This window comes from Cyclopterus lumpus, chromosome 20 (genome assembly GCF_009769545.1).
Source record: "Cyclopterus lumpus isolate fCycLum1 chromosome 20, fCycLum1.pri, whole genome shotgun sequence".
Classification (NCBI taxonomy): domain Eukaryota; kingdom Metazoa; phylum Chordata; class Actinopteri; order Perciformes; family Cyclopteridae; genus Cyclopterus; species Cyclopterus lumpus.
In genome coordinates this window covers 8841691-8867281 of record NC_046985.1, presented here as the reverse complement: position 1 = coordinate 8867281, position 25591 = coordinate 8841691, and the positions used below count along the sequence as shown (strand labels likewise).

At 42.7% G+C, this 25591-nt stretch overlaps 4 protein-coding genes across 4 annotated transcripts; 1 reads left to right on the top strand and 3 right to left on the bottom strand.

Annotated features, from left to right (window-relative positions):
• Positions 1 to 47: 47 nt before the first annotated feature.
• Positions 48 to 5178, bottom strand: pdx1 (pancreatic and duodenal homeobox 1). The gene is made up of 2 exons (XM_034560683.1): positions 3130 to 5178; positions 48 to 917 (listed from the first exon to the last, which is right to left on the bottom strand). Exons 1-2 carry the CDS (start codon positions 3542 to 3544, stop codon positions 538 to 540), a joined length of 795 nt encoding a protein of 264 aa, XP_034416574.1. The 5' UTR covers positions 3545 to 5178; the 3' UTR covers positions 48 to 537.
• A 115-nt stretch (positions 5179 to 5293) lies between these two features.
• Positions 5294 to 7795, bottom strand: si:ch211-140b10.6 (protein POLR1D). The gene is made up of 3 exons (XM_034560685.1): positions 7641 to 7795; positions 7090 to 7164; positions 5294 to 6048 (listed from the first exon to the last, which is right to left on the bottom strand). The coding sequence occupies exons 1-3, from the start codon at positions 7664 to 7666 to the stop codon at positions 5700 to 5702; spliced, it is 450 nt and encodes a 149-aa protein (XP_034416576.1). The 5' UTR covers positions 7667 to 7795; the 3' UTR covers positions 5294 to 5699.
• A 3453-nt stretch (positions 7796 to 11248) lies between these two features.
• Positions 11249 to 19871, top strand: lnx2a (ligand of numb-protein X 2a). Its single transcript, XM_034560330.1, has 10 exons — positions 11249 to 11652; positions 14404 to 14639; positions 14724 to 14861; positions 15061 to 15260; positions 15963 to 16376; positions 16502 to 16675; positions 17106 to 17283; positions 17377 to 17602; positions 18043 to 18201; positions 19292 to 19871. The coding sequence occupies exons 1-10, from the start codon at positions 11249 to 11251 to the stop codon at positions 19425 to 19427; spliced, it is 2265 nt and encodes a 754-aa protein (XP_034416221.1). The 3' UTR covers positions 19428 to 19871.
• Positions 19872 to 20255: 384 nt separating this feature from the next.
• Positions 20256 to 22438, bottom strand: gtf3ab (general transcription factor IIIA, b). Its single transcript, XM_034560333.1, has 10 exons — positions 22262 to 22438; positions 22062 to 22175; positions 21850 to 21944; positions 21663 to 21759; positions 21485 to 21573; positions 21328 to 21401; positions 21175 to 21255; positions 20860 to 21092; positions 20502 to 20555; positions 20256 to 20423 (listed from the first exon to the last, which is right to left on the bottom strand). The coding sequence occupies exons 2-10, from the start codon at positions 22173 to 22175 to the stop codon at positions 20298 to 20300; spliced, it is 963 nt and encodes a 320-aa protein (XP_034416224.1). The 5' UTR covers positions 22262 to 22438; the 3' UTR covers positions 20256 to 20297.
• Positions 22439 to 25591: the final 3153 nt, after the last annotated feature.

The window sequence follows — 25591 nt, the reverse complement described above, 5'->3', positions numbered from 1 at the left end:
ACAATTTACACGACATATATGTACAAATGGACATTAGTAATATAGGTCCTATACACATATAGACATCCATAAACACGATTGTACTACTCACATGTCTGAGGTGAAAAGCAATGCACTCACTGTAATACATGATCAGACCATGCTTCAGTTTGTGCAACTGAATCCATGTCGCTTCTTTATAAGGGGGATAAGTAGTTGGTCCTTGCATGATAAGGTTGTCTCAGCATGCCATCATGGTAACCAAAAAACTCCAAGCATGCACGATGTGGAATGAAGATGTGTTCCTTCAGCCCAGACAGGCAGTGGTATCCAATAATAAGGCAAAGGTGGTCCGTGAGAAGGTTCAAGGGGGTCCCTGGAAAATGAGCACTTTATGTAAATAACTATAAGAGAATAGTTTCTCCTTTCTGACCCTATCATTATTCTTATATGATTCCACTCAAATAGGACTTCCTTAAATGCGGATTGTACGTCTCTTGCTATTTGGTTTTCCAAAAAAAAAGATCCCTGCACCAAGAGTCTGAACCTGCTGCGGGTCTATGCGGGCTCTCCGGTCGCAGGTGCGGAGAGGGAGTGCAGCGGGGAAACGGGGGGTGAAGTGGTGTGAGGTCCGTTCGTAGAGGTGACCCCTCCCGCGGCCTCCCCCTGGTCTCCAGAGGTGATAGATGAGTCCTGATCCGGGTCGGACCCCCTCACCTTCCTTCGGTCTTCCTCCTTCTTCCACTTCATGCGCCGGTTCTGGAACCAGATCTTGATGTGGCGCTCCGTGAGGCTCAGGGTCAGCGCCAGCTCCACGCGGCGCGGCCTCGAGATGTAGCGGTTGAACAGGAACTCCTTCTCCAGCTCAAGCAGCTGGGCGCGCGTGTACGCGGTCCTCGTGCGTTTGTTTTCCTCAGACTCCGCCATCACGTATGGTCCTGGAGAGAGACAGGGATTTACTCAGTGGTTAGATGGGATTAAAATGCCAATCCATCGATGGTCCCTGATCCAACAATAATGCTAACGTTTAACTAAATTCTCCTATTTTTTGTTTTAAGTTTTAAAAATAGCGTTTCCTTATTGTTGACACTGAAACTGCACACATGTTGATGCTATAATCTTCCAGTTTATTTGAACAATGACTTGTGATTTTTATACACTTAACTGTTCACACTTGGTCCCGTTCTGACTTTCAAAAAGCAGTCTGGTTGAACATTGTGCAGCGTTTTGTTTTCCTAAATCACGATTTATTGCAAACCTTTCAACAAAATAACATATATGGAGGACTTTTTACAACCTAAAGCATGAAAGACCATTGTAGTAATAGAGTAGTTCTCTCAGACTAAATTTCAAGCATTGTCATTGTACATTCAAATAATGAATGACAATAAAGTGAGAATATGTAGATTTTGACCTCTCCAGTAGGCACCTGCAGAAACCACAGTGCATATTTGTCTTTTGATAGTAAAATAAACAGTTACTCTCTTGTAATGTCACAAGGAATTTACAATTACTTGATATTTACCGCAAAATAAGCATTTTCTTTAGTCCGAGCTGAAAAGCAAGCTGTTTTTTTTAACATTTAGTGGCATATTATTCTGGAGAATAATATTTTGGTTCAGGTCTGGTTGTATGCAGTTTGTAATTTCCCCTTACTGCGGAAAAAATAATATAATATAGTTCAGCTGTAATGTATACCAAGTGATCAGAGATTACAAATATTGATAGATGTGTTTGCGAGATCTGAGATCTTCTTGATGTCACGCAGACTTTTTTTCATGGCTGAATTGTTGCATTAGAGTGCCAAGTAACTTTTTACAGGCTATGAAGCCACCACATTATTTCTCATTTTCCAGGACCTCCGGATCCCCTCCTCGGGGTCCTAGACCTGATGATTAGTGAATAGACTCAGTTAAGGAATTATACCGATGGCCTCTAAATTTCGTGAGACAGCAAAACATTTTTTATCTAGAAACAACATTCAAAAATATAAGTATAAGCAAATAAAGTTATATTTTGCAGTTAGTCTTTAACATCCGTTGCTTTAATGGTTGCTTTATTTAATTTGTACAAAAGTCAATAAGGGAATCAGCGGGATCAGGTCAATGCAAAAAGATATTTCTCCTCCATAAAATGTATTTTTGTGTTGATTAAAATGTCAAGTTAAATTGAAACTCACGAGGATACATTTTGTATATTTTAGGATAGGTTTTAGTTGAACACATTTTGTAATACAGGTTATTAACGGTATAAAGGATTTATTTCAAATGAAACCCCGTAATAAAGTAATCTTGTCCGTTAACAAACGTAAATTTACTAGAATTATGCTATAAAAAAATACATAGTCATTGACATTTCTTCAGTAAACTCTAATTAACAATCACAAAAACTATGCAAAATAAACCAAAACTATACGCCACAATGTCCCCGGAGAGGACTTTGTCTACAGGATATAATTCAATGATACAAATGTTTTTAATCAAATCAGTGACGCAAACATGTGTGTTCAATGGTCTGAGAACTTTAAACGTAGGTCTATACGTTCGCATTTTCCACGCTCATTAAAATAACTAACTTAAATCTGTTAGGCCTATTATTAAAGATACTTTTCTAATCAAAATGCCTCCCGATGAAAGACAGAACTATAATCACTCGAATATAAAATTTACTTTTGTTCATGTTAGCTCACAAACATCAATCAATAACAATTATGGTATATGGGTGTATTACCGACCTATTATACTCTATAGTGTAGGCTTCAACCTATTGATGGCTTAAGATAGGGCGAAGTGTGAATATGTTTTGTATAGACAAACCCCACATTTTTGTGACGATAAGACCTGATAAAAGCAAGCGCTGACCTTCCGGGCCTTTTACAAATTGACTGACAAGGTAAACTGAAACACCCAAGATCATATTGTTGGAGCATGATGTCACTATAGGTCTCAAAAAGAGTCAGAGGAAACTCACTCGTTAGTGCTATGACTACAGAATAATGTTGTAAACAAAGCCCGTAAATTGAAATAAGATGAGAAGATTATATGTCAACAGCCAATCAAGCAGAATCAGCTCTCTACTCAGTGATCGTCTTTTTAACTCTGATATTTAACACATGCCATGTGTTGATGTGCAGCGGGTTGGAAGATTTACCTGACCACTGTCCCTTCCAGGTGTGCGAGTGAGATTTTGTGGTTTTCATCCAGGGGAAAGGGAGGTGATATCTGCCTTGTTCCCCCGTGTCTCCATAGCCTGCAGCAGGTGGGAGAGGCTGCTGCTGGAGCCCCTGGGGATGGTGGAGCTGAGGCACACCTGGATCCTCCCGCATGGGTAGACTGTAAGAGGGGGCAATGTCAGGAAGGCTGGCCTGCTCCAAGGCTCCCATGGCTGACGGTGTGTAGACAGCGTGGACCTGCCTGCTCATGTAGAGGCAGGGCGGCGGGCTGTGGCTGTAGTCGTCCCCCTGTGATCTCTGGTAGGCACAGGAGTCTTTAAAAACCTGAGAAGGATAATAATGATCTTCCCGATTCATGGCTTCCGAGGACCCGCACATGTACCGTACCTGCATGCGCCTTTCCTCGGGGTAAACCTACTGCTCTATACCTGTCTCTGGCGCAACTGCCAGGCCCACGCGGCTTCACACAGGTGTGTCACTCTGCCACCATGTGACTCTACAGCACCAAAGCCATTGGCTTCACTGTTTGCAGACCTACAGCCGTCAGTTTCCAGGATATTCTGCAGCTTGTGGGATTGTTCGGTAAAGTGAACAGAACGGCCGTCAGCGCGTAAATCAATGCTACTCTGTAAATAGCGCAACGTTTACCTGGCGCACACCTGTCTGCCCCCGCAGCAGCAACAGGCAGCAGTTGACTCTCCGAAAACCCAGCCTCAAGAAAAAATTATAAAGTTCTTGCGCGCACAGCAGAAACTTGTTTTCTCTTGTACAGGTAGTGTAGGATTGTCCTCACGCAATATGTCATCGACCAATGTATATGGATGCATCTCTGGTCTGCACTCCGCGGATGAATCGATACGTATGGGCGCAAACATTGGTTGACCTGCAAGATAAGAGACCTGCATGGAGAGACAGTTGTCTTGGAAACTCGGATGAAAAGCTCAATAAACATAGTCCGTTTCCACAAGCTTTTTTTCTTCTTCATGTCTACACTTTTCTGACTTTTAAAATGTACCCATTACACTTCTGTAAATGCATCATTTAACACCATTTAGCGGCCCACGGTCCCCGCACACGGAGTCGCTGCACTCTCGCCGTGTTTGCTGGCCATTAGGCTTCAGCAGGTGTGTGCTCGCCCCATTAAACAACAGCTCTCGTGGTTAACCAATTAAGGCTGGAGTGAGCAACAGAACTCAATTAACCGGCGTGCGCGTGAAGCGCGTCTCCAAAAGTCTATACGCGATCACCTGCACGTTTATGCAACGTTTTGGGCCTTTGCCACATGATCAGAGTGATTTAGCTATTTTTCATGTAAATTGATTGTAGGCCTACAGGACGACTTTTACCCCGACTGGGTGCATCAATAGTCCATTTGCACAGAGTTCTTCAAAAGCAATTATGGCACTTTCCACAGTATCTTAATGGGGCACTCAGCGATGCAATAAAGTTCAAGTAAACCAATTCTATAGAAATCAGCGCCTGCACTATGGCTTAATGGTGTTTATATTTGATCGTTCTTTTAAAGAGGAAGGAAACAGTTAACCCAAGCTACGCTCCACTACAGTGGAGATGGACAACGTGATTTATGAAGCATGATAGTTAAACGCATTTAGCTGACTTTCCAGATACAGAATTTGGCATAATGGCTTCAGCGAGGAGTAATGCATTTTAAAGTTAGTATATAATAGATCTAGTGGTAATCATGACCAAAGAGAATGATAATTGCCACATTTATAAAATGCTAGGGGTGTGGAACAATAAAAGAGTGTATCCTTACACACATGGAGACAGGCCAAATGGATGAGAGCGCTTGAGCACATTTCCATCTGTCGTCCTAAAACCCTGGTGACCCAACTAAACCCTGTGGAAATTTGTATGCGAGTTTAATCACTGTAAGTTATTGTTATTATAGACTTATTGCTATTAATCCATTACTGGAGACCATGTTGTACATGAGGACACACGTAGGAGTGTCAGGAAAACAAGATTTCTTTTTCTCCTTTGACAAACAAATTTGTTTCTGATAGCCGGTAGGCCTATATACATGTCCAGAAAATTGGACACGCGATAAAATGTGCTTACCCAGTGGCGACAGCAGCATGGCTTATGTAAACATTATGACTGGTGAATAATGACAGAAGATTGGTAATGACCATATAATTGAAATCAAATGCACTGTAGGTAAAACAGAATTACACCAGACTATGAGTCATGTGTGAGGGGAGGGAGGAAAATGTTGGTCAAGGTTGTGTCTAAATTAAGTGGAACATCTTTTTTTCTTTTTAAACTTAACCGACTGGCTTTATGAGCAATTTAAGTGAATCAAATAAACCTCAAGAACTACCCTGTATAAACACTATCATCAGGAATACAAACTTTATAATAAACGACTTCTCAGACAGGTGCACAGGACAGTTGTCTCAGTCTGCAGCAATTCTGTGAGGTGAGTCAGCTGCTCAGGGAGTAGTGGCAGGAGTGTCCACCTCTGTGCAGCCTCAACAGGGAGTGGCCTCTGTAAAACCAGTGTTCCTCCCCTCGACAGAAGTCTTTAATCATGAAGTCTCTCTTTGCTTCTGTTCTGGCCATCCCTTCCATGTCTCCTGTCTCTGTTGTCTTTGTCTCTGTAACTCCTCTCTTTGTCTCTCTCTGGCTTCTTATCTTTGTTATTGCAGCTGTCCCTGTGTTGGTGATTATGGTCTGCGTGACCTCCTCTACTTCTGTGATCTCTTGGAGGTGTTCTGCTGCGGTTGCGGCTTCTGTCCGGGGAGTCACTTCTCAGGCGCCCTCTCGTGGTGGAGTACCCATCTCTGGACTCAGCGGTGCGCGGCTGCAGGCCAGTGGAGCGCAGGGTGTTGAGGAGGAAGCGCTTGTTGGTGCTGCGCAGGGGACACTTCAACCTGACATCAGAGTGAACAGACACACCTTTAAGCTTGGACACTTATCTCTGAGATCTTTGAATGGTAATTACTGGCTTCTAGAAGGCGTGTTATGTCTTTTCATTTAAAAAGGTCATGCTGATTGAGATACCCAGAGTTCAAAGCTAATAACCATAAAAACCCAATCACAAAACATTTAAAGGTTTTTCACAAGTTGGGCTGTGGCTATCACTGAGGACATTGAGTTCATGTTTCCATGATTTTGGGGGTTTAGCAACCTGGAGGGAGTTACATTGATGATCCTAATGAATCCTGGGTAAGACATTGCTCATCTCTGAACAGGAATGAGACTGGTTTCCAGTACTATATATTGAATGAACTCCAACACAAAGTTAGAAACACTTAATCCTCTGTTGGACATTGCGTGTGTCTGTATGTGAGGATGATTGATTTGTGTTACTGAATTGTCTTGTGTTGATATTATGTATGTAGTAATATATTGATCTCAAGTAAACTCCCCGAATAAAGTAACAATCCATTTAATTTGGTATTACTTTTTAAATAACACATTATAACAGTTTGGTGGGTGGGCAATACACAAAATACAATTTTGACAAAAAAACCCAATATAATAATGTCCATTTCTCTGATCTGGAACAATAAGGTAAATACATATTCTGTTTTCCTCAAACATATAATGTCATATTACATGGAGCTATATTTTGTACTAGGATTATTTGTACTACAGTTATTTTGTAGATTTGTCTCAGTGTGTGTCAGTAATGAGTCTTATTGTGAGTATATATCGTTATCATTGTAGTATTATAAACACATGTACGTGTAGTAGCTACAGTGTAAAAAACTTATTTGAGGACATAAACAAACAAACTAGCTGAGAATATGGAAAGAAAACAAGACAAAGTGAGCAAATTGTAAAACACCACAAATATGTGACACACTCAAGGAACAAAAACTGCCCCCATGTATGGCAGATACGTAGCAGTCAAGTGTCCACAGATGTGACAGATATGTGCAGGCAGATACAGATGACACAGTGCTCACCATCCTGCAGGGCCCATGGTCTCTGCCCTCACTCGAGCCCTGTCCGTCTCCATTAGGAGCTCCTCCACTGCACGTCTACATAGATCAATAAAGACATACACATGGGTCATGTCAAGGAGAGGCAATTGGGAGAAGTTGAGGACAAATATAGCACAAAACCTCAAGGGGGAGCCAAGGGGAGAATCATTTAATTAAGTGAGAGGAAACAGACAGATGCAGGGTGCAGAGGAGAAAGTGAATCATTGGTGGATGAATGAGGGACAGCGGAAGTGTCCTACTTTGACCCGAGTTGCTGGATCAGCAAGAGGAGACTCATTCATTTAGCCGATCTTTAACCGCACAGCAGAGACAGTTACTGGTGACTGTATTAGTGGAAGGGTTTCCTTTCAATGACAACACACTCGTCTTACAACACAGTACATACAACAGCTGTCAACCAGAAATATCCCTCCCCTCGGATGAAGGGGTGTTACGGTTGAGGCAGAAACTCGCTACAATTGTTAACAGCTGTTGTACGTCAACTGAAGATAAACAGTAAAATAGTGACATACTTCTCCAGTTCATTGTCCTCTGCCATCGCGGCGCAATTAGCTAATGGCACGTTGGTAAGACGTAAAATCGACTAATAATCGATGATTGAATGTTAATTGATGCTAGCGCTCATCTTTCTGTTTACTTCTCCGCGAGGTCCTTCAACCAAGGACCCTGTTATTTAAGCTGTCTTTAAAGATGCCTGAAAGTTTCCAACGGTCACTTGTTTTGTTACAAAAAACATTGACATAACTAACTTGCTAAATTATTTTATGGATCAAAAATAGTTCAAACGCTTGAAATGCCACTTGGGAGATTTAAGTTGTGTTTATTTAAGCAATTTAAAACAGTGGTGGGAGGTATTTACGCAGCAATGTTACCCTAGTATAAACTTCTCAGAAATAACAGTCCTGTTTCTTACTTGGTCAGCAGCAAGTGCTGTGTCAAAAATAAAACTTTAAAAACTCATAGCACCTATTAATTACTCACCTGCCAAATATAGTTTTCATTAAATTGACAACCAAAAGGTTGTTCTTATTAATGGTGTATTAGTGTACTACAAAGCATTACTATTCATTGTATTAAATATACCATTACAATTTTATAAGAGGTTCTTCAATACAAATTAAACCCAACAATATTGTGTAACTGTTTATGGCTGTACAACACAACCGTTAAACTTGAAACAGCATCGCCATTAGACAAACCCCCTAATCTGCAATATTACATAGATACAAAAATGCAACATAGCAATGTTATGGAACTAAAACTTGTAACTATTATTTAAGAAAAAATACAAACAAAAAAATTACAACATTACAATTTTATGCATCCAATAATAGTCCCAATTCTATATCACAGTAATGTAGAAGAGGTGAGTTAGGGTAAAAAGAAATCCCATTTGAGAGATTTGTTTTGAGCAGGCATTTCTGAAGCCACCCCTAATTCTGCTCTGGAGTGGCAGCTTGAGGCCCCGCCCAGCTGCGTTGACAGACAGCAGTGGGCGGGGCCAGCGCCGCCAAAGGCACGGGGGCGTTTTCGTGCGGGTTTGCGGAACGGGCCGTTGCGGTGAATGCGTGATTGAGGTCCCGCAGCTAATATTCGTTCCCCTTTTTGGGGCCGGAGTGCACGGCGCGAGGGAGCAGCCGGAGCAGGTAATATTACATCTGCTTATATTTATGGGCTGCATGAACGGTGTCAGTGTGTGGCTTGCTTTGCATTGATATTGCCATTGTCGCCTCATCTGTCCTAGCTTCTCCGCTTGTGGAGGGTGGGATGGAGACAGACAGATGGGAACAATGATTACAAAAATGCACTCGTCTAATCAAACGTGTTCAACGCCTACGGGATGCTGATGTTTCATGACACTTCAGTTGGTGCGTTGCCAGGGTAAATCAGGACAATGACAGGGGGAGAAATAATGGGAATTATCAATTATATCAGTGTCTATTTTTGTTGTTAGCATTTCATGCTTAACTGTTGTGGAAAACACTGCATATTGCAACAGACATTAGGGCCTGTTCTTGAAAGTGGCTAACAGCCATTTGATTTTGTTTTAAGATAAGAGACGACGAGATGGGGGTTTAAATAAATGTAGGCTAAGCCGACACGACCTGAGATTTTAAATCTGTGGCCTAAAACATCATCTCATCTTATCTGAAAATGTCATTCCTGCAGGCGAGGTTGTTCATAGCTTGTCCTGTGTTGTAAGATTAGATTGTCATCTCTGAAAAATGAGCAGAGACAGGTGCAGAGCCAACACTGTTATTTATTAATATAGACAGCAGTAGTACAATGACAATAACAGCATGGCCTTGGACTCTAATGCACACACAGTGAGACTAAAGAGAGATAAGCATTTGCTAGTCTTCTTTTGACTTGTGTAAAAGAATCTGTTGCTACAGATTCCAGCTATATTTAAAATAGATTTAAGTGCTTTTCATGGCCAGGGTTTTGAACTGCTGCCACACTGAAAACCTGAAGACTTTACTTATTGATAAAGACCATTCGCAGGATCTGGTACCTAAAAAGCTCTTGTGCATGTGTGTGTGTGTGTGTGTGTGTTTTTGCTTTCACTTTTGTAGACTTATACTTGCGTGTCTACAAGTGTGTGTGTGTGTGTGTGTGTGTGTGTGTGTGTGTGTGTGTGGGTTTGTGTGTGTGTGTGTGTGTGATGTGGTGATGTCACAGCTTTGTTATAGGAACAGAGAAGCCTTGTGTCCTCATGATTAATTCATGTCCAGCTGCGGGATAGAGACAGAAGCAGCCAGTCACACACAGACAGGAGCACGTACTTAAAGGATGCTGAAATAAGTAACTACCGGTCCGGTAGCCAAGGAGACAGGAGAGACAGGTTGTCACAGAAATGGGTAGCCACGGCGACGAGAGGGGAAAAGCGTTGAAAAAAACGAACCAAAGGGGCTCTCATCATCGTCTCCGCTGTCTGACAAGCTTTCAGGCTGTACCAGGGAGGAGCGGAGCATCCTGCAAAGAGAAATGCATCTGTTGTGTGGCTCCTCTGCATCCCTCTCCGGCTACACTCTGAATGTCAAGCCCCACTGAACAGAACAGGCTCCAGGTCGTCATGGAGACAAGAACAGAGCCCCGCTGGAACAGAGGCAGGTAGTCACTGTGGCTTGGCCCGCTGTGAGCCGAGGCACGCCCTCTGCTGTCCACTGATTGCATCAGGCCCACAGGGGCTCAGCTAATAGAGCGTCTGAAGGTCTGAATGGCTTTGGATGTGAAACACTGTGGAAATGATCAGTGCACACAGTGCATTAGCTCTGGGGACGCTCTCTCCTCGCGGAGTGCTATATTTCAAGACTCTGCTTTAGGCATGTTCTCTTTCTGTTGCAGTAGAAGACTGAGTGCATCTACTGTACATGGCCTGAACCAAAAATAAGATCGCTGTGGGGAATGTGTAAAGAATTCTCTTCTTTGTTTTCATTTCTTTCGTCGACTCGACTGCCTTTCACACATCCTCTCTCCTCTTACTTTTCTTGTTTTGTGCCTTTTTCAGATTGCTACATCCCATTATACTGACTTGCACCTCTTCTTATTGCTTTTTCTTCTTCTTAGCTCTGCCTCTGTTCCTTTTAACCCCTAGCTGGCACTACTTTCCCTCTCTGTTGCTTCCTCAATCCCACTTCCTCTGATCTGTGTCCTCTCTCTGCCTCAATCCCAGATAATTCCCTCTCTGTGGAATTGGAAGATTGCAGCAGGCGAGAGCAAAAGAGAGATTATACTGCCAGATTAGTGGACAGGAGCAGCAATACATAATCTCAGCACTCACTGACACACACACACACACATACACACACACACACAGTGCCACTCTCGATCCCGTGCAGACACGTGGGTCCATGTGCACAAAGCATTTGCCATATGAATAAATGCACAAGCACATAATCAGACACTTGTTGTTTTTCTGAAACAGCTGTTAAACCCTCTTTCGTTGCCCTCTGACCTGCAGGGTGATGAGCCATCAGCCACTGGGGGGCATCTGTCCTCTCTGCAACTTCTTCATCCTGTGAAGCTTATGGGATAGGAGTGCCTGTGCCCCTTCCCAAACTCTGTATCCCCACTGGAGTCATTTGTGCCAAAGCTGAGTTGTGTTGAAGGAGCAGAGATGGGCAGCCCGGGCTGCGAGGTGGGTCCAGCCGGGCCGGGGGAGCCCGCCTTGGAGGCTCTGTGTCCCGAGTGTGGCCAGATCCACCGCAGCTGGGAGAACCACCTTTTCAACTACCGTCTGGAAGTGGACGACGACCTGGTCTGCCACATCTGCCTGCAGCCGCTGGTGCAGCCACTGGACACACCGTGCGGACACACATTCTGCGCCCGCTGCCTGCGGAGCTTCCTCCAGGAGAGGGACTTCTGCCCGCTGGACAGGACGCGGCTGCAGCTGCAGGCGTGCCGCCGATCTAGCATACTGGTGCACAAGCTGCTGGACAAGCTGTCCGTGTCTTGCCCTTTGACCCCCATCTGCTCCCTCAGCATGCCACGATGTGACCTGGAGGCACACCTCAAACACAGGTAATAAAGTGTGCGTACACCCATAATAGATTTATGCTTTTTATTCAATTCAATTCAATTCAATTCAGTTTATTTTGTATAGCCCAATATCACAAATTACAAATTTGCCTCAGAGGGCTTTACAATCTGTACACATTCGACATCCTCTGTCCCAGGACCTCACATCGGATCAGGAAAAACTCCCCAAAATAAACCTTTCACGGGGAAAAAAGGGAATAAACCTCTTTTTATGTGTGCAAACATACACACACGCACACAGATCAAACACTGTGCATACACTGCAACCATGACTTCATAAGCCTTGAATCAGTAATGTAGTTCTATTGTAGCTGCATTTGACTTAATCAGACACTGGGGCAAGGATTAGTTGATTGAAAGACAATGAATCTGCAACAATTTAGTTAATGTTCACTTGTTTTATTTTACCCACAAAGGTTGCAACAATTCATTGGTTCTTAGAAGTAATGATTTGCTGGTTTACTTCGTCTTCTTTGGTAGTTAAGTTGTTAGTCGGATTAATCAAGCTATTTGAAGTCATCATTTTGGGCTCTGGGAAATTGCAACATCTTTTCTCCATTTTCTGAAATGTTTTCGAAGGAACCATTCAACTATCAATGTAGAACATAATTGATGAACGAATTGTCGATGAAGACAACTTAACTTTATATAACCCCTCCATGCTCACGATTGGCTCGTTTTTGCCGGCCACCTTTGGAGATACCCTAGTTTTTCGCCCAGAGTGGTTCGATCTTTAACCTGAAGGGTTTCACACTTTGGCTTTTGGCCCATTTGGACCAGGTGCTGTGAGACCCTGTGGGGATTATTGGGCTGTAGGTCATGTGACGGGGGATTAGTGGTTCCCTACTGCAGTCATGAGTTGACTGACCAGGAGCTCCATATTCTCATTCCTCAATCATGCTGAGCAACTTCAACACCAGAGACCTTTTCAACCATTTCTTCTGTGAGACAGCGAAAGGCAACCCTGGCCTGTGGTGAGTCGAGCCTCAGTCAGCGGGACTTGGAATGGCACAAACCTTCCTCTCACCGGTTTCCTCTAACTTGCCTGTTGTGTGCCTCTCAATTTCCTTTCTTTCTCTTTCTTGCTTTCTCTGTTGCCCTGATGATGTGTGTGCATCAGAGTAGTTAAACGGAACCCAGGTTTGGCTGTTTTTGCTTTTGCTTTGATGGAAGCTGTGTATATTTTGATTACGAGGGGATATCAAAATAAATTTAGAAATGTTTGGAGAATATATTCAGCACATATCAATTAACTTTACTTGGTACAAAAAGAGGATTTTTAAAGGATGATATAATGACAGTTTGGCCACTATCTGAGCCCAGTTACACCGATAACAAGAGTTTGTGAAACGTCCTATCGGCCCGGATTAATTAGTCGGCCTCTAGTAGAAATATTTTGGTCAGAACATACTGTATTGGTGTAACAAGTAGCTATTGCTGTGAAGATTAATATCATTAGTGTTATTAATATGGGAGCAAACTTCTATTTGGTAATCTTTTAAATGATGGTGTGAAAGGAGCATCCATTTGCTTATTTACTGGATATCAGGTGACCACCTGACACCTCAGTTAAGTCGACGAGATGTTCCTTAATAAGATCACACTAACAAGCTATTACTCGGAAGGTGTTAAAAGCTGTTCTGAGTTAATTTTTAAAGTCAGTGAACTGACTCGGTTGATAACATGAGTAACACAGCAATATATGTCTAAATTTAGCCAAAGTTAGCTCACATTAGCCACCGTAAGCCACACGGTCACACCAGATCAAAGAGGCTTTAGCAGAAAGATCTCGTCTATCTCAGTGATCATAGGTGTGTTTCATTTGTGAGCAGAATCATTACAAAATATTCACGTAATTGCACATTAAGGAAAAACAGTTTTCTGATAGCGTTCATTGTGCAGCTGCAGCCAAATCAAACTTTACTGTCAACAGTCTCCTTGTTAATTAATCACGGCTCAGCGAAGGTTGCGTACATCATGTGGGTGTAGAGAAGACAAGGAAAGATGGTTTGAGAGCGATCAAACAAGGTCACTGTGAGGACTAACGTGACATTCTTTGGTAAAGTGGGTTTGCCGCTGCCCTATCCTGCAGACTTAAGGTCTAAGATAACAGGAGCCAAGAGAGGGAATCGGTCACTGGACATTAGATTAAAAGACAAGAGAGCCAAGCCACAGTGCTCCACGTGGTCACATTGGGCCACATACAACATCGCTTGTTGACTGCTTTTTATTTTAAATATTTCATGAGCAAAGAATTGTGGGACAGTAAAGTCAGGTTTCCATGGTCCTGTTTTCTAAGAAGAAAGGAAATGAAGAAAAGAAGCATTTAAATTATTTAACCAGCTTATAGCTGCTACTTGGAGTAAATACTTCTTAGTCATTACGGGTGAGATCACATTGATCCCTTGTGTCTGTCTGTGTTTATTTTTAATTGTCTTACAGTGAAGACTTTCTATTTGTGGGAGATAATCGATACATCTGTCTCCACCAGAGTTGTGTTTGTTTTCATGGAAAGAAAATCGGGCTGAACCTTTTGCAAAAAAATCACTTCTTCACTGAATCCCTCTCAGCTTGATGGCACCGTGCACTCTGACCTTCTCTAAGGAGGGGACACACAAAAAGAGACTCTCCCGGATGGGATCAGTTGCATCACATTAAATTAACTGATGCTGAACCTGATTTTCTTTACACGTCAGATGGACTAACAAACTGACGCCTGTTGCTTGGTGAAAGGTGTCCCGGGACGAGGTGTCAGCAGACGAACGTGGAAGGCCTGCGATGTGAGAGCGGGGATGAGCGAGCAATGGTGACCAGCCCTCCCAGGTCGCCCCACTCCCCACAGACAGAGCTGAGAGACCGCACACCCTCTCCACCCTCCGGACCTAATAACACCAGCGGCAATAGGCCCGTGTGGACAGACGACGCCGGCTTCGACAACCCTGCCTTTGAGGAGAGCACGGAGGAGGAAAGTGAGTGGCTCCGCCGGCCTTGTACGAAGTGAAGGGATTTAGATTGTCAATGCAGTTTAGATCTTCATGTCCCTCTGTCGTTAGGTGTGGTCGGGTTGGAGTGTGTGGTCCCCAGGGTGAAGCGGCCCCTCAGTAATCCCTGCATCCACCTCCTGCGCTCTGTGAGCTCCACCTCCTCTGGCTGGGACTGCCCCGAGTCGCCACCTCTCTCCGCTGAGGAGGGTATGACATCACTTACTTCATTTATCTGAGCATCTTCCCAAAGGGCTGAATACTAGAGATCGGAGATATTGCAACTTCTTGCATTGTAAGAGCTGTAATCTTAGACGACAGGTTAATCCCATACAGGCAACATTCGGAAGATGTGGTAATTAGATTTGAAAAAATGCAGCTGTGTAATGTGATCTGTTTGTCCATAAAGGATGTGTGAAGTTGCCCTCGCTTCCTGAAGGAGAGATAACTGCCATAGAGATCCACCGGGCGAACCCGTATGTTGAGCTGGGCATCAGTGTCGTCGGGGGAAACGAGACGCCTCTCATCAACATTGTGATTCAGGAAGTGTACAGAGACGGGGTCATTGCACGAGACGGGAGGCTGCTGGCCGGGGATCAGATACTACAGGTAAAAAAACAAAAATATTTTGGCTGCTTTGGTGCTGTTAGGTCCACTATGGTTGTTATTACGCAATATTTGGTTAACAATAGCTGTTATGGTAGACAGTAGTCCATATTATTGTATAATATAATAGTAATTTATTACCTTTTGCATATATCTGAATATTTATTTTATATATTTTTTCCTTTCCTCTACCTCGCAAAATATCTTGTTCACTGTCTATTATTATTCTACCTATACTATTTAAAGGTACTCTAATACATATTTTTATATTTATAATGGATCACATGACTACTTCTGTGTGAGAGGGGTTGCTCGTAAAGTCAAATACACAGAAAATGGGCATCCAGCTCTGCAGCTCTGAGGAGCATTTTAGCAAATGTTTTGGCTTTAAGGCCAACAACTTTAATGTTTTGTTTCACTCTCACCGCTTTCATCAACCTTATTCTCAGTCGCAGCAGACAGCTGTTTTCAGGAAGGCAGACAATCAAAGACTGCCTGGTGAAGATAGTGGAGCATTTAGCAACTAAAGAACCAAATATTTTTCTCAAAACACAATCTGTGAGTGAATATTGGACTTACATTTGTAAGAAGACTTCAAATGAATTCTAATGTCATTGACCATCAATTAAGATTGAATGAAGATCAATTAATGCAGGCTTGAACATTAAATAACCATCCTTTCCTCTGACTTATTTTTCTCCCAAGGTGAACAATGTGGACATCAGTAATGTCCCCCACAGTTTTGCCCGCTCTACACTGGCCCGCCCCTGCACCACTTTGCAGCTGACTGTGCTCAGGGAGCGTCGTTGTGCCTCCCGGGCGCCTCCCTCCTCGTCCTCCTCCACCCCGGCTGTGCCCCACGCCCCTTGCTCCACCCCTGAGGGCGCCCCGTCCAGCCCTGCTACCCTGAGAATCACCCTACACAAGAGGGACACAACAGAGCAGCTTGGCATTAAGCTGGTGAGGCGAACAGATGAGTCAGGAGTGTTTGTGTTGGATCTGTTGGAGGGAGGCCTGGCAGCGAAGGATGGCAGACTTAGGAGTAATGACCGAGTGTTGGCAGTCAATGACCAGGACCTACGCAATGGCACCCCGGAGCAGGCTGCTCAGATCATACAGGTGGGGGCTTCATTTGGTCATGAAGGCTTCTTTTGGTATTATTTAGAAGGAAAAACATTAAGACTAAAGTAGTAAATGTGAGTTAGAAGTAAGGTCTCTAAAAGACTCAAACTATGTCTTCCTAGGCGAGTGGAGAGCGAGTCCACCTGCTGATTGGTCGACCCACCAAACCAACTCCTCCTCCACCGCCAAAATCAAGCTCCACCAGAGACCTCTACTGCCTTGATCACTTCCTGCCTAACCACAGCTCTACCCCGAGCCCTGTGCCAATACACCTCTCCCGCACCAGCACTCACAGAGTGAGCGAATGTGTTGTGTGTGTGTGTGTCCACATGGGTCAGATTGTGTGTTGTGACAGTTTTATATGATTTTGCATAACGAACATGTAAGTGTTACGTTGGAAGAATGTAGTGAAAGATGCAGTATGATCAGGGCTCATTATTTTATTTTATTTTTTGGTTAAAATATGGAATAACAGGTGAATTTAAGTGAGAACATCTGACTTTTTAACAAATAATTAGTATTAAAAATACCATTTGTTTTTATACTTTTAGGGACTTGTCTGCATTTCGCTTACTTTAAAAAAAAAAAATAGTTTGAACAAATTGTCTCCTTACTGTTTGATGAAAATAAGTAAAAACTGACAACAATGCACAGAGTAAGTATGCATGTTCTGTGTTAGTGACTGAAACTGTTGTGTGTGTGTTGCCTCTGTGTGATTATACTCAGGACCTTTCCCAGTGTGTGACCTGTAAAGAGAAACACATCACTGTGAAGAAGGAGCCCCTCGAGTCTCTGGGCATGACTGTCGCAGGAGGGCGGGGTAGTAAGAGCGGGGAGCTGCCAATCTTTGTGACCAGCGTCCAACCACATGGCTGCTTGTCGAGGGATGGGCGAATCAAACGAGGTGAGCTCTCCCTCAGAAATGACAAGAACAGGACCAGCTCAGATTGAAAACATTGCATCAGAAACTACAGCGTCTTCTTCCTCTCTCATCCAGGTGATGTCCTGCTGAGTATTAACGGGCAGGACCTAACGTACCTGAGCCACAGTGAGGCAGTGGGCACCCTGAAGGCCAGCGCTGCCTCGCCCTCGGTGCAGCTGCGGGTGCTGGAGGTCAGCATGGTGGAAGAGCACGACCCTGACGAGCTGCTGCCTCACACACATGACAGTGACTTTGATGCCAACTGGTCCCCTTCGTGGGTCATGTGGCTGGGCTTACCCAGGTGAGCTTGAATGTATCTTTGTGGTTATCAGTGCATGATCATGTTGGTCCATGTTAATTATTCACATTTTCAGGCTTGGACTGGAATTTGGGCTAATTGTTATTTTAATATGTCTGGTTAGATATACTTTTATAAATAAGTATCATTATTATCATATTTTTGATTAATTAAAAAATATGTTATTATGTTTTTTTGAATAAAGGTTTCATGGTGTGTTCAACTGGCTGAAATATTTTTTTTCTTTAGATTTTACAAAATGTCTTTAAACAAGTTTGAAAACAGGTAATACTACCGCTCCGGCAGATATTTTCCACTACTTTTAATAGATTTTAAGAGTCACAATAGACATTCAATAAAAGATGAAGCAGCAACTTTGCTCCTTGAAGGACAGAGACCATCTCTACTATTGGTTGTCTCCGCTCTCTGTCCTCTTCCTGCAGCTACCTGCACAGTAGTCATGAGATTGTACTGCGGAGGAGCCACCCGGGCAGCTGGGGCTTCAGCATCGTTGGGGGATACGAGGAAAGTCACGGCAACCAGGCGTTCTTTATCAAGACCATCGTCCTCGGCACACCTGCGTACTATGACGGCCGCCTCAAGTGAGTAATCCGTTGTTCATGACGTGTCTGACTGTGGCTCCTATTAGCAGTGGTATGGTGGTGAATCAGCAGGTAGATAAACTGTGACCTCCAGTCGGTGATTGATAACGGTGGCGTGATGATAGGCCACGTCTACGGAGTTTATGTTATGTTTGGTTTCTTTTTTTCTGTGTTAACAATTTATTTTAGAACTATACCTTTTAATATGAAACAACGCCATGTTAATCATTTATAATTCAAGATAGAAGCCCTTTTTGTTTGAGCATTTTAGAGTCTCAAAATGCTCAAACAGCGACTTTGGGTCCCACATTTGTGTGTCACTTGTAAAAGGTTGAAATATTCACTGTACACCAGTTAAAACAAATAGTTGTATTTTGTATTGAACTTGATAGTCATGGCCTTTGTCATCGGGTATCTTATCTATTGTCATAATGCAAACAGCTAACAATAAAAGAGAAATTGTTCAGTTTGACATATGATAGGATTATAACATGAATCATATGAATGCATTATTTATCTTAGGATAAAAACAAGCAGTTCTGCATTTCAAAAGTAGAGGTTGAACATTACGTGAATGGAGACTTCTCTGGAGGATTCACTAATTAATCAGGACGTTTTACAACAAGATTTCTACTCAATTTAACTGAACTGGGGTTATATTTCACCCATGGGTCTTTTTTTATCTGTGTATTGTCTGTCTCACAGTGAAAGAAAATAATTATGTACCATTTCCTTCTAAAATAATTAAAAGCGAGGTCTATTGATATTTTTCCTTTTGCCAACAAACAATAAGTAGACCCCACTATATTTGTATTATTAGCCAAAGCTTGATAATCCTCCGTGCCATTGAGCTTGGAAACACACACCTTTGCACTGAGTGACATGTTCTGTCATAATGAACATACACACTGTAGCTTATTTTCTGCCAAGTTTAAATACACCATCCTGCTGTCAGAAATATTCACTAGAATTCAAAATGTGTGTGAAACGAGTGATTTTCTCCAAATATGTTCATAATGTAGAGCTGTTTAAATGGCATGTCACTTCAAGCCCCATTTATTTGACAAACCGACTTCTGGTGTCACCATAGGTGTGGCGATATGATCGTGGCAGTCAACGGCCTGTCGACAGAAGGAATGAGCCACTCGGCGCTGGTGCCCATGCTGAAGGAGCAACGCAGCCGGGTGGCGCTTACTGTGGTCTCCTGGCCTGGCAGTCTGGTATAGCCAGGCCAGATCGTAAGCCGGCTGCGCACCACACAGAGTCCTCCCAGAATGTTCTATATTGGGAACGACCTTGGCCAAAGTGAACTGGTACACGCTACTGTACATCGCTCCATAACAGGCTTAATCCAGGACCAAAAGCATTCAGAACTGTAGTAGACCCAGCAGGACCAAGCCTGTCCTGTCCAGGTGGGAACTAATCCAGATCGTGGCACGTCACTCGACAGACTGCACTCACAAACACACTGCGGTGTTCATATGGTCATGTTGTCATCGCTCCCGCAGGGAGAAATGGTACTGCAACTGTTAACAGGCGATCTGTGCCGTGTTCACCTCACCAGGCAGTTGTAGAATCCAGGGCTGTATTCAGGTGGATGCATCGTTGCAGGTAGAGATAGAATATTAAACTTTAAAAGTAGCCTGTGATCCTCCGTCATCTAGGATAACGACCTGTAATCACTCTAGATTTTCTGCAACATCAGCGCTGTGTCCAGCTGAATGAGCCTCAGGCCTTATTAGAAACCTGCCACACCCTGGGGGCTCAACTGCCCAAAGGCCTCATCACCATGACAACCAGCTGTCCCATCAGCTGGAGTTTTATACGTGTGTGAATGTGTGTTCTGATTGTTTAATAAACATTTCCTTCCACGGATTAATGGCTCCACAGCTTGCTTTTAAACTTGTCGAGTGTGAATAGTCAGTGAAAGTATAGTATAGTGCTGTATTAATGAGGCTTTATTTTCTTAAACAAAATATATTAACAAAGTATATTAAACAAAGTATATTAAAACTGAAATATTATGGGATTTGCATCACCATTAATAAAACACATCCAAGTAGATATTCATATGCAGCCTCGAGATTTGTCATCCTTTAAAGTTGTATCGAGCAGCTTTTCAGCTTTTCAGCAAGCGTGTTGGTCTCTGCTCGATTGGTTGCAGCTGCCAGTCGGACTTTCAGTGCCACGCGCCAGGGAAGATTCTTTTTAGGATGCAGTTTCTGCAAGCGGGACAAAAATAAACACATACAAGAAAACAAGGGAAGAGAAGACACATTTACGGGGAAAAGATACATTACCTTCAGTTTTTTCTTTGCTGGGTCATGCACCACACCATGTCGCCACAGGCTCTCCTGATTAATGATGAGACCAGTTACCAACTACACTGCATCATGAATGCATTACATCAAGGCATACAAAAAAACATTTATAGTTTGTTTTGAATGTGCCAACTAGTAATATCTGACACCATCAAAGTACAATGATGTTTGCTGCAACAGAGTGTGCTGCTCAAAAACACAGAAAAATAAGTTGTGACATGTCAAAGCCTTTAGCAAGTAAAAAGCAAAGCCATCAGCATGACCGCATCCCACTAGTTTGAGAATGTAGTTTGTGCTCCGGAACACTTAATCTCATTGAATTACAGTGACGGTTTACCTTCATGGCGAAGCTTTTCCCACAGCAAGCATGTGCACAACTAAAGGGCTTCTTGCCCTCATGGTCTCCCAGGACATGGTTCTCCAAGTTGAAGCGACGAGTGAACTTTTTATCACAACCTAGCTTTGGGCACAACAGCTTCCTCCGATCCCCAGAGTGGACACGCTGCTTATGCTGGTGCAAGAACCACGCATTGTTGAACAGCTTCGTGCACTCGCCGCACGGCACCTTGACTGAGAACAAAGTCAATCATGTTGCTTTGAGACAAAACTCATGAGTTGCACCACAACACTTTACAGCATTACACATTCATACCTTTATGTTCTTTTCTGTGCTTCAGATATTCTGTCCAAGTTTTTCCGTGGAAAGGACAGGCTTCCTTCTCACAAGGGTAGCCTGCATCAGAGAGAATTTTGTTAAACGCATGCCAAAAAAAATTAAATAAAAAGCGTCTAGTTTGCAACCAACCGTCATGCATTTTCTCATGATGCTTTAGTTTTCCATGAGAGGGAAATCCTCTTGTGCAGCCATCAACGGTACAACTAGACGAGAAATAAGATTTGATTTGAGATGGCCAAAAACAGTTACAAGTTTCAGTTATTCTTGCAAACATTTAGACACTCACTGAAATGCCAGAAGCTCTTGGTGCTCACACTTATGAGCTTTCAGTTGGTTCCTCTTGTTGAAATAACGTGAACAGCCCTGATGGTCGCACTGAAAGACAACAGGAGCAAAAGCAAGCCAGTGCATTGTAGGAAACAAACAAGAAAATAGCCAGACAGAAAATGTTGGGATTATTGTACTTCATATTGCTTCTCCTGGTGCTGGTGTACTTGAGCCATGTGGTTCTTCATGCTGCCATTTGACACAAAATCCTTGGAGCAGCCGTCAGCCAGACATCTGGAGACCAGAGCAGGTAACCAGTCAAAGCAAACACCAAGGTTACAGTTTGCTATTCCCAGTCATTTCAAATAGTTAATAGAGGCTTACATGTGCGTTTTTTCCCCACTGTGATTGAGCGCATGTCTGGTGAGTTGATGACGAGTGCAAAAGCTCTTGTCACAGTTATCACAGGAGAACGGTTTCTGAAGTAAAGGGAAACATTATCACGCCAACGTCAACTGGACAATCGAACACAAAAACTGTGTCCACTTGGTCTTTCTCATGTCATGTGTTCCTTTTGGTTTAGTAGTTTCACTTACCAATCCTGTGTGTTTGCAAAGATGGGCCTCTAGCTTCCACGACTTGCTGAATATAGCTTTACAATCCAAAAAGAGCATCACATAGCTTTTTTGACTTTGCAACCTCTCCCCCATCTTTAATAAGAAATGTCACATGTGGTTAAAGACAGAACTAGCAGTAAAGGGGCAGGGCATTTATTGACCTACAACCAGTAGCTCACCTGTGCTTAATTTGTCTTATTGGACTGTACCAATTAGAGCAGGAGAGAGGGTGTCCTACTTTACTGAAACTGAAAAAAATATGTATTTGAGATTTAATGATCTTTACTACAATAAATGGATATAATTTTTTTTCAAAACATTACACACCAATAAAACTAATATTTAGCAGTTACCGGCACTCAGTTGTGCAGGAGTGTAGCACAGGTGATGCAACATGTAAGCTGCTAGAAAATGATTTATGCCCCTGAGTTTAATCGTGATCCTACTGATATTCAGACATTATAAACTTCCATGACTCTTTCCTCTCCACATGATTGATTCAGGCTTTAAAAATGTCACCCAGGCTCCGGCAGTAGGATATGTGTTCCCTATATCTGCTGATCTGCTGTGTGTGTACATGGTGCGCAAGCAGGGAGAAAGGCGACTGTCTGTCTCCATTAATCACACACACACAGACTTTACTGCTCTAATCTTAATCTTATCAACGCTCCAGTATTGTTTTCTGATAGGTGTGATTCATTGTTGTCAGAAAATAGTCTTCAGTGAGATCCTTGGTGACCCACAAATCGGAAACTATATCAACCTCTCTCCGCTGTTAGAGCGGGGCACTATGTTTAAGAGAAGAAATGGCACATTCTTACTCTTGGAAATGGAAATATAATTCACAGGCAATGAGACCCACCATTGCTAAATTCAATACACTGAGGAGGCATGCTGCGACAGCCCTCACTTTATCTGGTAGCTACGATCAGTAGCTAATGTTTAATAGTGTTAGCTAACTTTAGGCACACTTTGCTCACTTTATGACCCTCCAATTGTACTATTTTAGCTAAATGCTGCACAGTAGTTTTGTGTTCAGGAAAGGTCACACAGTCTAACATTAAAGCTGAACAGTAGCCACTGTGGCCACAAGTAACAAGTACAGGATACTAGTACGTGCTACAACTTTTTGTAACAGCATAAGAGACTGACTCAGGTTCTGATGGTCATTTATGCTAAAACTAAACCATTTGATTAAAGCAAACGGCTGAAGTGAGACTATGTAACTTTGTACTTGCTCAAACTACATAACTCGAGAAAAGTCAATAAGTCCACAAACAAACAGTTAGCACTGTCTACTTAAAGTTCGCTAACATTAGCTAAGATTAGCCACCATAAGCTAGCCAACGGGTCATTATAGACCCAAGTAAGTCTGAAGCAGTAAAACCCGTTTGGTTTTTTGAACTGAACAATTGGGGCTTTGTTTGTTTGTTTGTGAATTCAACTTTTCATTTACAAAAGCTGTTTTTTTTTTCAAAAATTAAAAAGGAGCTGCTTTAAGTGAAATAAGAAACAGAATTTTTAAGGCTCTAGAAAAAAAGAGAGAGACTGACAATCCAATAACACTATCTGCTTGTCCAAACATTAGAGATACCCCTCTGAGCCCATGCCATGCTCTCATGTGAAACCTTTGACTGACTTTTGTGAATAAGGCCTATTGAGAGCCTGTTGGGCGTTACCTCGGTGCCCTCCCACGCTTCAGGTAAGCATGCCTGGGTCAGTTGACACCATTATCAGCCTCCTGCTCTTCCCATCCGGTCCCTCCCACACCGTCCACCTCTGCCATCAGGGCCAGGATCAATACAGCTGGCCCAATATCCACATATATGACCATGCCTCCCCCCTTCTCTGATAACCACACAGACTCTATCACCACACCTATCACACACAGAGATACAACATGCACTCTGTTTGGCCTGCTGTGGGATTTCCTTGTGCCTTTGTCAAAGCTCCAGGCCTTTCCCAAACACACACACACACACACCATGAAGACATACGCTCTTTTTTTCTTCAAAGAGTAAGGAGAGTATGAGGGATGGTGGAGACATACAGAAAAAAATATTTTTTACATTAGACAGATTTTTTTAGGTATTCAGTATTTAATTTTATGTACAGAATAAAGTATTGTACATTTTACTTCACTACATGTCTCTTATAAATGAAATAGTCCATATGAAACCATTTTAAAATGAAGATTGCGTGTATTTTGTGTGATGGGTTTATGAAGAATTTTGATAAATGTTATAGATTAAACCCTTTTTAACCCCGTTTTATTAGCTCAACATAGACCTTGCATTTGTGGATTATTTGTAGTTACCAGAACACTGTTTCTGGAAAGTCACATTCCTGTTGAAATATTTCAATGCGTTGAGCAGCACAAACGAAATCCTATTGATCTCAAATGTCCTCAGAGAAATCTCAGACTTTAAGCCTGAGTCAGAGAAAGACTCAGGCTTAAAATGTCTACGTGTTTTGAGAAAAACATTTAGAAATTTGGGTGAACCTGCCCTTTAAATTAAGTGTGATCAGGTGAGGTAGAAAGGATGAAAATTGCGAAATTTCATGTAATGCAACATTTCCACACTCAAGTCCTCTTGCATCAGCAGTGTCCATATCCAATTATCTACTCTTTGTGTGTGTGTGTGTGTGTGTGTGTGTGAGTGTGTGTGAGTGTGGTTAATATGTAACACTCCGGGTCGATACGGCTGCTGGCTGAGCTGACAGACTCAATCTGTGTGTGTCAAACATGTGTGATTAAGGAGTTCATAGTGCTCCACGGCTTTTATCCACCGTCCTCGTCTTTCTGCCCTCCTCCCTCTCTCTCTCTCTCTCTCTCTCCTTCTCTGTTTACTCTTTCTCCCTTCAATCAGTAACTTCCATGAGTCAGTGCCACACATGACACTGGTGTATCTGTGAGAACACACACACACACACACACACACACACAAAGGACGTACTGTAGATGTATAGACGGGGTGGATATCATCTATTATGAGAAACTCTATAGATTCCTCCAAATTGAAACAATAAAATGCATGATTGATTTTCAATCCATAATTTGCTTTAATTGACGACATCAAGCCTCGCTAAAAGCTGTGGGAATATACGAAACCATAGAGGCACCACTCGCCTTATCTAAATACTATACGACTGAAATCCGGATCAATACCAAGGGCTTTGGCTGCCAACACGCTCATTGATTGATTGCATTTTATTTTTTCCATCTGTTTTTTCCTGGTTCTCCTCAGCTTGTTGGATACTTATTACTCTGTCCTGATAAGACCCGTGTCTGAGGTCCCTGACCTGCAGGGATGTGAGAGGGTGAAGGAAGGTAACCTCTGCAGGTTTATCTCAACACTATTTTACATTCATTGAGCGTATTTTCCCCTTCTTTTTAAAGAGACTTTGCTTCCTTCACATAAAAGAGATTTTCTTACAAGAAAATTCAAGTAATGCTTCCACAGAAATGAAATATAATCCTTAGACTGATGGCTTTCTCCGTCCTGAAC